Consider the following 12458-nt stretch of genomic DNA (forward strand, 5'->3'; position numbering starts at 1 on the left):
TTTAATTTTTATTTATTTATTTGACAGAGACACAGAGAGACAGGGAACACAAGCAGGGGAAGCGGGAGAGGGAGAGGCAGGCTTCCCGCTGGGCAGGGAGCCCGATGCGGGCCCAATCCCAGGACCCTGGGACCATGACCTGAGCCTAAGGCAGATGCTTAACAACTGAGGCACTCAGGCGCCCCAAGACAAGTTTTGGGAGCAAACATCCTTCTTCATAGACTCTTCTATTCTTTTGCAAACAGAATCAAGCCCTAGGCTAACAGTGTGGGCCCTCAGGATAGTCAGGGAGGCCCAGAAAAATAGACTCTGATGGGGGAGAGCTTAGGACAGGCTTCCTGCACCCCCTCTCCAAATGGTTCTCCACCTCTCCTGCATCTTTCTAGCCGCCCCACTTAACAAAGTGCATCCCTTGGCCTGGGGTCTGGGGGAGGGGTGGCTGACGAGGCTGGACTCCTGAGTCTTCCAGAGGAAGGGGAGCAGGCTACCTAGGTCCCAGTGGGGGGTCCTGTCTGAGGCTCAGGCTTTGAGGGGATTGGGGGGGATGGTGTTGCTGGAGTTCTTTTCGCTGCTCTGAGAGGGATTCTGTGGGGGGGGATTGGGGCTGGGGGTTGGGGGGCAGGAAGCTGTCCCCAGGGGAGCCATCCAGGCCCATTCAAGGGTTGAGCACTTGTTTAGGGTTAGAGCTGCCCCCTCTGGGGACTGGGATTGTCCAGCCAAGGCCATTGTCCTGCCCCCTTCCCCCAGTCCCTTCCAAGCTTCTTTGAACCTGAAGTCAGATATTTTTTCCTGCCCAGCTCTCTCCTTTGGCTTTCCCCACCCAGGGCCTAGGACGGCTGGAGAGGCCTGGGCTGGGGAGGTGGAGGAGGAATGGCCAACGACGGGGCTACAGACTCGGGTCCCTGATGGGGGACAAGGAGCCTGAGGTGGGGGTCTCCCAGTGGGGGGCCTGTGGGGTAGATGTGTCTGATCCCTACGTCTGGACAAAGTTAGAGAACGTGGGCCCAGTCAGTCCAGCGTCTGGCCCTTAGAAGGGGAAGTGGCGGTCAATTCCTGGGTCTGGTAGAAGGGGCTCTGGAGCAGAAGACTCCAGGCGTGGAAGAGAGGCCTTGTCTGGCAGCCCTTGGAGATGGGGTGGAAGTCAACCCACTGGGCAGAGACTACAGGGCATCTGTGGCTTCTGTGGCGGTGGGGATTGGGAATGAGGGAGGACAGCAGGGGTGGCTGTTAAGCACCCATGTGGAGTCCTCTCCACATGCACACTCAGAAATGTTTCAGGGGCTGAGAGGATGCCTAGGCCCCAGTCAGGAGATGGGGCCCCGGTCTTTGGAGAGGGTCAAGCACCGGGGCTCCTGAACAGCGGGGAGGAAGTGTCCAATCGAGCCCAGACAGTTCTAAGGTGTGCAGAGTCCTAGAGAGGGCCGGCAGCCCCTCGAGAGTTGGAAGTTAAGGCCCGAATGGGGGCCTGGGGCAAGAGTCCAGAGCCTGGAGAGTCCCTGAGCTGGAGCTCCCTGGCTACCCGCTCCCGGACGGACCACCACCACCAAGAGGCAAACACCCTCCGCCTCAGTTTCTCCCACCCCCACCTCCCTCTCCTCCACCCATCCAGGGGGCGGGGCCAGAGGTCAAGGCTAGTGGGTGGGATTGGGGAGGGAGAAAGGTGTTGAGCAGTGCCTTGGAAAGCCCTCATTTTTCCAGGCCCCCGGCTTGGGGCGCCTCAGTTCCCCATGGCGGGACACCTGGCTTCCGACTTGGCCTTCTCGCCCCCGCCGGGCGGTGGAGGCGATGGGCCGGGAGGGCCGGAGCCCGGCTGGGTTGACCCTCGGACCTGGCTGAGCTTCCCAGGCCCTCCCGGCGGGTCGGGAATCGGGCCGGGGGTCGGGCCGGGCGCTGAGGTGTGGGGGATTCCCCCGTGCCCCCCGCCCTATGAGTTCTGCGGAGGGATGGCGTACTGTGGACCTCAGGTTGGAGTGGGGCTGGTGCCCCAAGGCGGCCTGGAGACCTCCCAGCCGGAGGGCGAGCGGGGAGCCGGGGTGGAGAGCAACTCCGAGGGGGCCTCCCCGGAGCCCTGCGCTGCCCCACCCGGGGCTGCGAAGCCGGACAAGGAGAAGCAGGAGCAAAACCCCGAGGAGGCGAGTGAGCTAAAACGGCACTGGGAGGAGGTGGCCGGGCTGGCGGGAGGGGGACGTGGTCGCCTACAGCTGCCTAGGCCTGGAACCCAAGAGGAGAGTATACTGGGGCGGTGCCCCAGGCAGAGAGGGGTGTGTGGCCCGAGAGCAAGGGCAAGGTGGGAACCAAAGCTGGAATTCAGAATGAAGGCAGGTGAGGGCTGGGGCAGACCTGGGAGGAATCGGAAGCTGCCCCAGGCTGGCCTTGCTTCCTACCTGGCCCTTGTCAAGTAGCCCCTTTTTAGGCCTGTCCTGACCAGGGTCGGCTCACTACCAACCCAGTGCCAGACCCAACTTGGGCTTTGAGCCCCTTCTCCCACCCTTAACCCTTCTTGAAAATTTGATCTTACCGGATTCAGGATCTTGGCCTTAGGGTTAAGTGTGGCCTGAGGGTAAAAACAGTGCTTATCCCAGAGTTATTGTTCCTGAAAGTCTAGGGTGGGACTGATTTCTGATAGAAGCTCCTGTTTGGGCTGTGTGTGTGGACGTGTGGGGTTGGGTTTACCTCCCGTCAAGTTTAGGGCTTGTCTTCCCTTGACCTCTGCCTCGGGGCTAGTGAGTCACCATTATGCAAAGTGCACACCCTGGCACCGATTTCAGCCTTAATTTTGTAAGTTGTGGGCAAGACAAAAACCAAAGTGGAAGAAGTCCTCCCCAGGCCATTCCCCAAACGTAGGGTCTGCAGAGGCACTGAAAGACTTGTGTCCAGCCCTCCTGAAAGACGACTAAGGCTGTGACTTCCAGTCCTCCAAAGACAAGTGTAAGCAATTAGAGATCAAGTACTAAGCCCTTAGACCTCACAGAAGGAGGTGCAAGCGCTCCAGCCGACCCAGTGGCCCTAGACTTTGTAGGAGGCGATTGAGCCTTGAATGATAATGGCTGCCAATTGTGGTCCATTTCCTAAGTGCCTGGCTGTGTGCCCAGTGCCTACATCATTATCTCATTAACAGGCACAAAATCTCCCAGGGAGGTATTATTACCCTATTTCACGGGTCCTAACTACCAAATGATGGAGTTAGGATCTGCGCCGGGATTGCCTTATTTCAAATCCCATAAGTAGGATTTAGACAAGGCAGGACGGGGAGCGGAGGACATTTAGAGCTTTGAAGCACAGACTGAGCATTGGCCTATTTGAATTTGATGTGATCGACCACCCTTGGAATCCTTCCCTCAAAGCTTCCAGGACTGCACATAGGTTTAGCTGCTCTTCTGGTTCCTTTCGCCACCCACCAGGGAGTGCCCCAGGGCTCAGTCCATCACCCTCTGCTCTATCAATACCTTTCCTTCCTCTCATCTACCCTCGAGCTCAAATGCCTTGTACACGAGACTACCACTGTACACGGGACTACCACATTTTCTGTCTCTTGTCGGGATGGCTCCATGAACTGCTGCACCTGAACCCGACCATCACCTGTCGCTCAAGGCCCCAACCAGTAGTCGTCAGTGCTTTCACATTCTACATCCCATCTTTTGGAAACCCAGCTACCTTTCCCTTGGAAATATACCCTGAAGCAGTCACTACTGGCCTGGTCCCCGCTGCCCAGTGAATGGGGAGTGGAGTGGGGTGGGGTGTGCAGACTGCAGTTGCCTCCTTGGTCTGTTGTCAGCACGTCATTTTAAAATCAGGTCATTTTACTCCACACCTCCATCCAGTGGTTCCCCATTTCATGGACTGTGGGATCCACAAGACTTGCCCTGCGCCCCCTTTGACTTTGTGAGTTCCTCACCCTCCTTCCTTCCCACCCTCGGTCTTCACCCTCCTCCACCCACTGCAGGCCTTTCCACTTGGCTCTTTCCCTTTGCTCAAGCTTCAGTTTTCTTGATCTTAAAATTGTCTGCATCCCCATCATTTCCTACGCTGCTGTACTCTGTAATCCTCTCCCTGCTTCACTTTTTTCCATAGTGCTTCTAACATAGTAATGAACTGGATGATAACTTGTCTCTCCACGTGAGAATGGAAGCCCCCTGAGGCCCGGCTTTCTGTCCAGTTTTCAAAGCTGCTGGTTTATAGAAAGGGCAATACATCTGTTGAATTAATCAAGGAGCATGCCTATGTGTTGCAAAAAGATAGAGTAAAAATATAGAATAATCCAATTTGAAAAATGAGCACCAACTATATACCCTTCACTTAAATAATACCTTTTTGGGTATCTACTTTGTAGTGTGTTCATGTGTATGCATGCCATGTCGTACCCTGGAAGCAAACTGGGGGAGAGTATAGGGAAATGAGAATTAGAGACATGGTGCCCTTTTACTTTCCTAGTCTGGAAACTGCCTCAGATTGGGGTAATACTTGAGTCAGAAATCTGTTGTGAGTATTGAGTGAGCTAATAGGCAGGCAGCTCCCTTCATAAGCTGAAAGGCGTTCTCATGGAGGCAGTGGCTGGGGGGCAAGAGGCCTGCCTTTCTGTCTCTGCATACGTGCTGTGTCTGTGGGATGTGTTGCTTCCTAGGGTGAATGACTTTTGTAGATAGGTTATTGCTAGATATTTGGTAGGCAGTCTGGTGCAGATACTCCCTTGGACCATTCCTTGAGGCCCAGATGGGAAGGGGGGGGGGTTGACCACTGATGTGTTTGAGTTTTTACATGTTCTCTGCCTTTTTGACTACAGTCGCAAGACATCAAAGCTCTGCAGAAAGACCTGGAACAGTTTGCCAAGCTCCTGAAGCAGAAGAGGATCACCCTGGGATATACTCAGGCCGATGTGGGGCTCACCCTGGGGGTTCTCTTTGGTGGGTCTCCCTCAGCATGTCCTGCCCCCCTCTCCCAGAACACAGGGACCACATCTTCCCTGGAAGAACATGCCTGAACTTGGGGTATTCTCCCCACCAGGGGGGCAAGGGGAAGGATGTTTCTGGGGCAAGCTTCACACCTTCCGCCTCATGAAAGAGGGTAGAGAGTGGGGGAGGAGGAAAACATACTTGGACCTTGAGTTCCCTCTGGGAAGAAGTGGGACCCTGTTTAGGGTCTTGGGGTCGCGAAGGTACTGCCTTTTGCCTCACCTTGCTTCTCTTTCACCTGGCCTCCCCAGGGAAGGTGTTCAGCCAAACCACCATTTGCCGCTTTGAGGCTCTGCAGCTCAGTTTCAAGAACATGTGTAAGCTGCGGCCCCTGCTGCAGAAGTGGGTGGAGGAAGCTGACAACAACGAAAACCTACAGGAGGTGAGGGAGGCTCAGAGATCCGCCGAGTCTTGGCCCGGTTGTCCATGGTTCCTTCCCTGGTTTGCCGCTCTCCTTCATGGGGCACGTGATCCTCAATGGGGTGGAGCAGAATTCTCCAGAACCGCCTGTGTAGACCCACTCTCTCAGGATTCTTCGCACCATTTGGTGCTGGTGACCCATCCAGGCAGTGCCCCGAGGCAGTCTGCTCTTGAGTCGCTACCCTCATGGTGCTCAGCACACTCCAAGGCTGCCGATCCATTTTCTCCCTTGGCCACTTGCTCCCCTTCCTCACCAGATATGCAAAGCAGAGACCCTCGTGCAGGCCCGAAAGAGAAAGCGAACGAGTATTGAGAACCGCGTGAGAGGCAACCTGGAGAACATGTTCCTGCAGTGCCCGAAGCCCACCCTGCAGCAGATCAGCCACATTGCCCAGCAGCTCGGCCTTGAGAAGGACGTGAGTGCCTGGTCGCTGGGTGTCCCCCTCCTTCCTGGTCACTGCCTTCATTTCCCTGGCTCTGCCTCTTGCCCCCCAGCCACTGCTCTAGATCTGGCTTTGGGCCAAATGACTAAGCAGAGCCAGCCCCACTTCCCAGAGCTTAGGATCTGGTGTCACTCTACCTTGTCTTCCATCCCAGGTGGTCCGAGTGTGGTTCTGCAATCGTCGGCAGAAGGGCAAACGGTCAAGCAGTGACTATTCGCAACGAGAGGATTTTGAGGCTGCTGGGTCCCCTTTCTCAGGGGCACCAGTATCCTTTCCTCTGGCACCAGGGCCCCATTTTGGTACCCCAGGCTATGGGGGCCCTCACTTCACTACACTGTACTCCTCAGTCCCTTTCCCTGAGGGTGAAGGCTTTCCCTCTGTGTCTGTCACCACTCTGGGCTCTCCCATGCATTCAAACTGAGGTGCTGGCCCTTCCCAGGAGTTGGGGGCCCGGGGAAGGGGGAGAGTGCAGGAAAGAGAACCTGGGGTTTGTACCAGGGCTTTGGGATTAAGTTCTTCATTCACTAAGAAAGGATTTGGGAACACAAAGGGTGTGGGGGCAGGGAGTTTGGGGGACTGGTTGGAGGGAAGATGAAGTTCAAGGATGCTCTTGGTTTTAATCCCCACATCACTTTCTTAAATAAAGAAGCCTGGGACACAGTAGGTAGATCCTTTTGTCTTCGGTTTGTCCTCCTTTGGTTACTGAAGAAGGGATGGGGATACCCAATAGTTAATAGCTTAGACCCCAATGACCCTGACACCGAGGTGCCATTTAAACTGCTAAATCATACAATGTCAGAGGGAGAGCTGGTATTGGAACCCACTGATGTGTAGAGGGCCCCTATAGGTGTGAGCTAGTTCCTCAGAACCTGTGACAATCCTGGGGAAATTTAAGTGGAATGTCTTATTTTATTCATTTATTTAAAAAGATTTTATTTATTGATTTGACAGCAATCACAAGTAGAGAGGCAGGCAGGTGGCGGGGGAAGCAGGCTCCCTGCTAAGCAGAAAGCCTGATGCGGGGCTCGATCCCAGGACCCTGAAATCATGACCTGAGCCACCCAGGCACCCCTTATTTATTTTTTTAAAGATTTTATTTAAGGGAGAATATGAGCAGGGGGAGGGGCAGAGAAAGAGAAGCAGACTCCGGGGGAGCTCCAGCCCAGGACCCTGAGATCACAGCCTGAGCTGAAATCAAGTGTCACTCAGTTGAGTGAGCCACCCAGGCACCCCTGGATTGCCTTATTTTTATAGCCCACTCCCTATTAGGAGCCGACTTTGCTTTCCCCACTTCAGTCTGGAAGTGTCCTTTAGTAACTTTATACCAAGGAATCACCTTGAGATCCTTTTCTTCTGCATATTGTCCCAACTAGAAACTGTCTTGTGCTTTGTTGATACCAAAGTTCATTTGGTTTCCACTTAAGGGATTTGGCCTACCCTGTCCGTGAGCGATTCACCAAACCCCGAAGTTTTTATCCTGGTTCTGCTGTTACTTGGGCCCTTGCTTAGACCTGTGTCCTTGATGTTGTGGTAGGGGGACTTGGGTTGGTGAGTCTAAGTAGGGATAGAAGGCAATGGACTTAAAGATTGCAATAGGTTAAGATAAGGCTTTCCTAGTGAGAGTTACAAAACCCGTTTGGACCCTGTGTTGGTTTGGTGTGGCTTGGTGTAGGCTCACAGAAGAGAACCTGTGAGCTGTACTTGGGTTCCACTGCTCCACAACTGGTGTATCACGTTTTCTCTTTTCAAAGGTTCTGCCATCCTCCTGAACTTGACCAAATTCCATCTACCTTATTTTAATGGCAATGGATCTGTTTTTCCTTTAAACTAGGAACTTAATTACCTTTTCTCCAGTCTCCCATCTCCGGCCCATTCTAAACCAAGTAAGCAGGTCCAAACCTCCCTGTGCTGTGCTCATCTCTTCCCCTAAGAGTCAGTTTTCCAGACCATACCATTCAGAACTCAAGAACCGGAAATGGAGGAGTATCAGACCTGGAAAAAGAATAAATACCTCGGAGTGAATGAAGCTGCTTATTCTTTATTTGGAAATAGAAGCAAAGCTCTGAAAAGCCAGGTCATGATCGTGGTCAGTGCCAGAGGTTTACTCACAATGTAAAAGTTTTGAGGCTGTGCCTTAGGTTTTCCCAGAAGGCCTTAGTGATGCCATCCAAGAACATGTTTGTTCCAAGACCCAAGGCTTGTATCTGCCCAGGCATTCTGCAGTTAACGGGTGCTCTGACCACAGACATTCTAGTACCTATGACATGGACCCAAAGCTTGTAACGGAATTTTCAGCTTGCTGGCAGCTTCCTGGAGGCAGCAATTTCTTTGGCAGGAAACCATCTCTTCTGTCACCTTGGCCGTGAGGGCCTTCAGGCCTTGAGTCAATATCCATAGCAATGGACACTTCCCTTGTAGTCATCCCCACTGGAGAGGCAAGGGAAGAAGGGGGCATTTCTTAGGATCCATTGGTGCCCCACCCTGTCCACCTGTGGCTTGGAGGTGCCAGCTTTCTGTCCTCTGGTGCCTTGGTGGTGGGCCTTAGGTCTGGATGCCTATACGACACCCTGGGCACCGGAAGTCAGCCTCCCTGGCAGCCTGGATGCTGTAGCCAACACAGGCCACATGGAACCAGAGGTCACAACCATCACACTGAACCCAGGCAACTGTTTCTTCTTCTGGTAGGTAGCAACAAGGGGCTGCACAGGGCTCCCCAATCCCATCTGCAGGGGGAGCCCTGGGAGAGCTCACTGGGTGCTTCCGAGGTCGTCCACGCCTATTTCTGAAGAAAGTGACACAAAAACCAAGTCACTGGAGACCTGCAGAAGTTTAGAACTTTCCCTGGATAATCCTAGAGTGAGCCTAGACAGACTAAATAGACGAATGGGGGACCAGAATAGTAGAGCTGACCCAGGTCTTGGCCAATCCAATGTCTGTCCAGCTCCATCCACTTCCCATTTCCATCCCTGTTGCCATCCCTGTTCCTATCCCCAGAGCAGATGACCATCTGCTCTGCCTGGGGCTCCAAAAAGAGATCAAAAAGGAGTTAAAAATTGAGAAAGATCTCTCCACTTACCCACCAGGTGTCCATGGGGTTGTCTCTACACGGAGTTTCTTCCTGGGCTCCATAAAGACTGGTGGGGGGCCCTCAGGAGTCTCTCCCTCATCATCCAGCTCTGCCAACACTCGGTGAGCGGATTTCCTCCGATTTCTTGGGGGTGGGGCAGAAGGGGTGGTCCCCACCTCCCTAAGAGGAGCGGGAACAGGCAGGCTCTGTGGCTCACCCCCACTCCGGGAGAAGGTCAGGGGCAGAGGTCTGAGCTTGCTGAGACTACCAATGGAATTGAGGATCAGTGTGGCTTTTGGGGCAGGGGAAAGGGTGCTGAGGGGGCGCTGTGGGGCCCCCTGGGGGGGCAGCATAGGCCAGAAGCCAGCCTTGGTTCCCTCTTCACTAGACCGCGGGATGGTAATGGCTGCGAAGTCTTGAGGTTTGACTCGGACTTGCTGAAACATGAAGTAGAACTCCGAAGGGCTGGTTCCTGGGGGCCCTTCAGGGCCAAAAGTCACAAGGTCCCCATCACTCAACTCCAGCCTGTGACCCCTTGGGAGTCGGACATTATTGACCAGAGTCCCTGTTGATGGCAGGGCACCAAACAGATACAGAGAATGACAAAAACAGAAATGACAAGAGTCAGGAGTGGAGAAATCTGGCCGCCTCTGATTTTCTAGGGAACATGAGAACAAGACACCTGTCATCAAATTCTCACATTTGAAATCCCTCAGCAGGTGATATCAGATATTAAGCTCTTTGTGAATTGGGAACAAATTTTATTTTTTATGCCCTTCCACAGGGCACATGGAAAGAATGGACTCCTTCCCTCACTGCGGAAGTCCCTTTCTCAGACATCCAATGCAAACAGTTAGTGGGTACCCTAGACTGACTGGGTTGAGATCTTGGCTCCACCCTTGCCAGTTCTGTTACCTGGACAAGTTAACCTCCCTGTGCCTCATTTTCCTAGTCTGTAAAATGGGAATGATATTAGTGCTCTCCTACATTCGATGCACTTAAAAACTGCCTGGCTCATAGAGTAAGCACTACACGAATGTTGGCTACTATAGTTACCTAATCTCCACAGCACTCCCCAAAGAGACTTTACAAAGCCTTATATTTTACCTATGAGGAGACTGAGACCCAGAAAGGTGAAGGGCCTAGGCCTTTCTCTGGCTGGCTGCAAATGCCTGCAAGTAAGGGAGTAAGACGTGCCCAGATCATTAAGATAATCCAAGGTGCGCCTCAGTTAAGCGTCTCTCAAGGTTCAGGTCAGGATCTCAAGAGTTCCAGGATCTGCCCTGTATCCAGGCTTCCTGCTCAGCAGGGAGTCTGCTTCTCACTCCCTTTGCCCCTCCCCTGATCCTCTTCGCTCACTCTTACTCAAATAAAAATTTTTTAAAAAACATTTTATTTATTTGACAGACAGATCACAAGTAGGCAGAGAGGCAGGCAGAGAGAGAGGAGGAAGCAGGCTCCCCGGCGAGCAGAGAGCCGGATGTGGGGCTCGATCCCAAGACTATGGGATCATGACCTGAGCTGGAGGCAGAGGCTTACCCACTGAGGCACCCAGGCGCCCCTCAAAATCTTTTTATTTTTTTTTTAAAGATTTTATTTATTTGACAGAGAGAGATCACAAGTAGGCAGAGAGGCAGGCAGAGAGAGTGAGAGGGAAGCAGGCTTCCTGCCGAGCAGAGAGCCTGATGTGGGACTTGATCCTAGGACCCTGAGATCATGACCTGAGCCGAAGGCAGCGGCTTAAACCACTGAGCCACCCAGGCGCCCTCAAAATCTTTTTAAAAAACCATAATCCAACATAAAGTTGCCTTCAGATAAGAACAAGGTGCCTCAGCAAACTTGGAAACTGAATCATCTGAGCTTGGCCCCCAGTGGCTCCAGAACATCCCCACTGTGATGCTTCCCTAATGACCCAGTCCCCGGATCTACCTCTAGCTCCTGTTCAGATGGTTCCAGCTAGGCAGGGATCATCAGGGACCAGCCCCACAGAGAGCTGCTGACACCGCACACCTTTAGTGGGAAGATGCAGGTCTGGACTAAAAAAACAGTCCAACCCAATAGGGAGTTTGGGAGGCAGGCAAGGTCCCTGCGGAGCCCCTTAATACATTCCAGCCTAAGAACTGCAACTGCCCAGGCACAAGACCGCCCTGCTTACTGCTCACCTTGGCTGCTATGGTCCTCCAGGCTGACCCTCCAGTCATCACCCTGGCGCTCAGCGTGCAGCTCTGCATGGACTCCAGAGATGAGGCCGGGCTCCTGCTGGGGCTGCAGGGCCACATCACACAGGTCGGCCCTACGGCCCAAGCGGTAGGTGCAGCCAGTCCCGCTAGGGTGGAAGGTGTAGAGATCACCACCCCTGCCTCCCCCTATGCGCAGCAACTGGAAGCAGGGCAGCATGGGCGGTGCCTCCTCTGCACCACCTCTTTCACTTCAGGAGTCCATCATCTTTCTGACACCTGAGCCATGCACACTCGCCAAGTTTCAACTTCGAGCACAGGCCTGAGTTTTCACCAGGGGTCAGTGGCAAAGCTCAGATGAGAACCCAGGCCTGAGTAGTCCAAATTCAAGAGTGCAAGGAACTTAAGGCATGCGATGCCAACAAAACTGTCAAGCAGCTTTGCAAAGGAAAAATTCAGGATAGGTCCCAGTGCAGTGCAAAAACAAACACGTCCTATGGCATGTGAGTTGAACCGGATCCACAGGCCACGAAGTATTCAGGGTGATTCAATCTGTGCAAGGCAACAATATATTAGGCAGCTTCCAGGGAAATGGAAACTAGATGTGTGTATAGGGTTTCCTGCTTCTGTACAATATTAACTTGTCACCTCAGTGTAATTTGGAGAAAAGCTTCCTGTCAGACTCGCTTACCCAAATAGAGTACCCCTCCTGCTCGCTCGCGCCTCGCCCTTCGGGCCAGTCCCTCATAACTATCTTTAACCCCCGTGGGAAGGGAATCCAATGTCATTCCCCAGAAGGCAGTGGAAATAGACCCTACGTTCTCCGACAAAGCAGATCTAAACCTGATTTCCCGGCTTCTCCGGGTGGGATATAAACAGGGAAAGAGCGCCCCGAGATCCTGCACAGCAGACCCAGCCTTTTCTTCCCCTGCCCAGCCCCGTTTCCGATCTACCGCGGTGCGGTCTCCAAGTAGTCTCCTCTCCAGGCAGTGCCAGCGTGTGCGGTGGCCGCAGGACCGCTCCGGCTCCTACCGGAGCTGGCGCTACCGCGGCTGTATGACAGCGAGAAAGCCGGGGTCCAGAGGGGCGCGGCCTCCGCGCGCGGGCAGCGCCCCGCCTTCGGAATTCCCGGGTCCGAGCTGCGCGCAAAGCGAACCCGCCCCGTGCCATTCCTGATTGGCCAGCTTGTTTATATCCCCTACGCTCCATTGGGCGACGCTCGGGGAGTGTCCCCGACCTCCCGCCTTCCGCTTTCTCTGATTAGCTCACAGGTTTTCCCGGGTTCCCGGAGTTGGGAGGAGCCGCCAGGGCGCGGAGACGTCCCCCAACGCCGTAATTGGGCCGGGCCTTAGACACGACTGCGCCTGCGTGCATCTTTTTCCTTCCTTCCTGGATGAAACCG

The 12458-nt window shown here is 53.8% G+C and overlaps 2 protein-coding genes across 2 annotated transcripts; one reads left to right on the forward strand and one right to left on the reverse strand.

Moving 5' to 3' along the window:
* The first annotated feature begins 1727 nt into the window (after positions 1 to 1727).
* Positions 1728 to 6233, forward strand: POU5F1 (POU class 5 homeobox 1). The gene is made up of 5 exons (XM_046005953.1): positions 1728 to 2132; positions 4781 to 4901; positions 5201 to 5331; positions 5627 to 5785; positions 5967 to 6233. Exons 1-5 carry the CDS (start codon positions 1728 to 1730, stop codon positions 6231 to 6233), a joined length of 1083 nt encoding a protein of 360 aa, XP_045861909.1.
* Positions 6234 to 7830: 1597 nt separating this feature from the next.
* Positions 7831 to 12194, reverse strand: TCF19 (transcription factor 19). Its single transcript, XM_046005605.1, has 4 exons — positions 12010 to 12194; positions 11042 to 11608; positions 8889 to 9444; positions 7831 to 8594 (listed from the first exon to the last, which is right to left on the reverse strand). The coding sequence occupies exons 2-4, from the start codon at positions 11274 to 11276 to the stop codon at positions 8354 to 8356; spliced, it is 1032 nt and encodes a 343-aa protein (XP_045861561.1). The 5' UTR covers positions 11277 to 11608; positions 12010 to 12194; the 3' UTR covers positions 7831 to 8353.
* Positions 12195 to 12458: the final 264 nt, after the last annotated feature.

This window comes from Meles meles, chromosome 5 (assembly GCF_922984935.1).
Source record: "Meles meles chromosome 5, mMelMel3.1 paternal haplotype, whole genome shotgun sequence".
Classification (NCBI taxonomy): Eukaryota; Metazoa; Chordata; class Mammalia; order Carnivora; family Mustelidae; genus Meles; species Meles meles.

What these genes read in the sequence shown, in the direction of transcription:
- POU5F1 (XM_046005953.1), top strand. Translation starts at nt 1,728, where the DNA reads ATGGCGGGACACCTGGCTTCCGACTTGGCCTTCTCGCCCCCGCCGGGC. An exon ending in CACCCTGGGGGTTCTCTTTG is followed by an intron (nt 4,902 to 5,200) that starts GTGGGTCTCCCT and finishes TGGCCTCCCCAG; the next exon opens with GGAAGGTGTTCAGCCAAACC. An exon ending in ACAACGAAAACCTACAGGAG is followed by an intron (nt 5,332 to 5,626) that starts GTGAGGGAGGCT and finishes CTTCCTCACCAG; the next exon opens with ATATGCAAAGCAGAGACCCT.
- TCF19 (XM_046005605.1), bottom strand. Translation starts at nt 11,276, where the DNA reads ATGCTGCCCTGCTTCCAGTTGCTGCGCATAGGGGGAGGCAGGGGTGGT. An exon ending in GGAGGACCATAGCAGCCAAG is followed by an intron (nt 9,445 to 11,041) that starts GTGAGCAGTAAG and finishes TGCCATCAACAG; the next exon opens with GGACTCTGGTCAATAATGTC. An exon ending in ACCCCATGGACACCTGGTGG is followed by an intron (nt 8,595 to 8,888) that starts GTAAGTGGAGAG and finishes CACTTTCTTCAG; the next exon opens with AAATAGGCGTGGACGACCTC.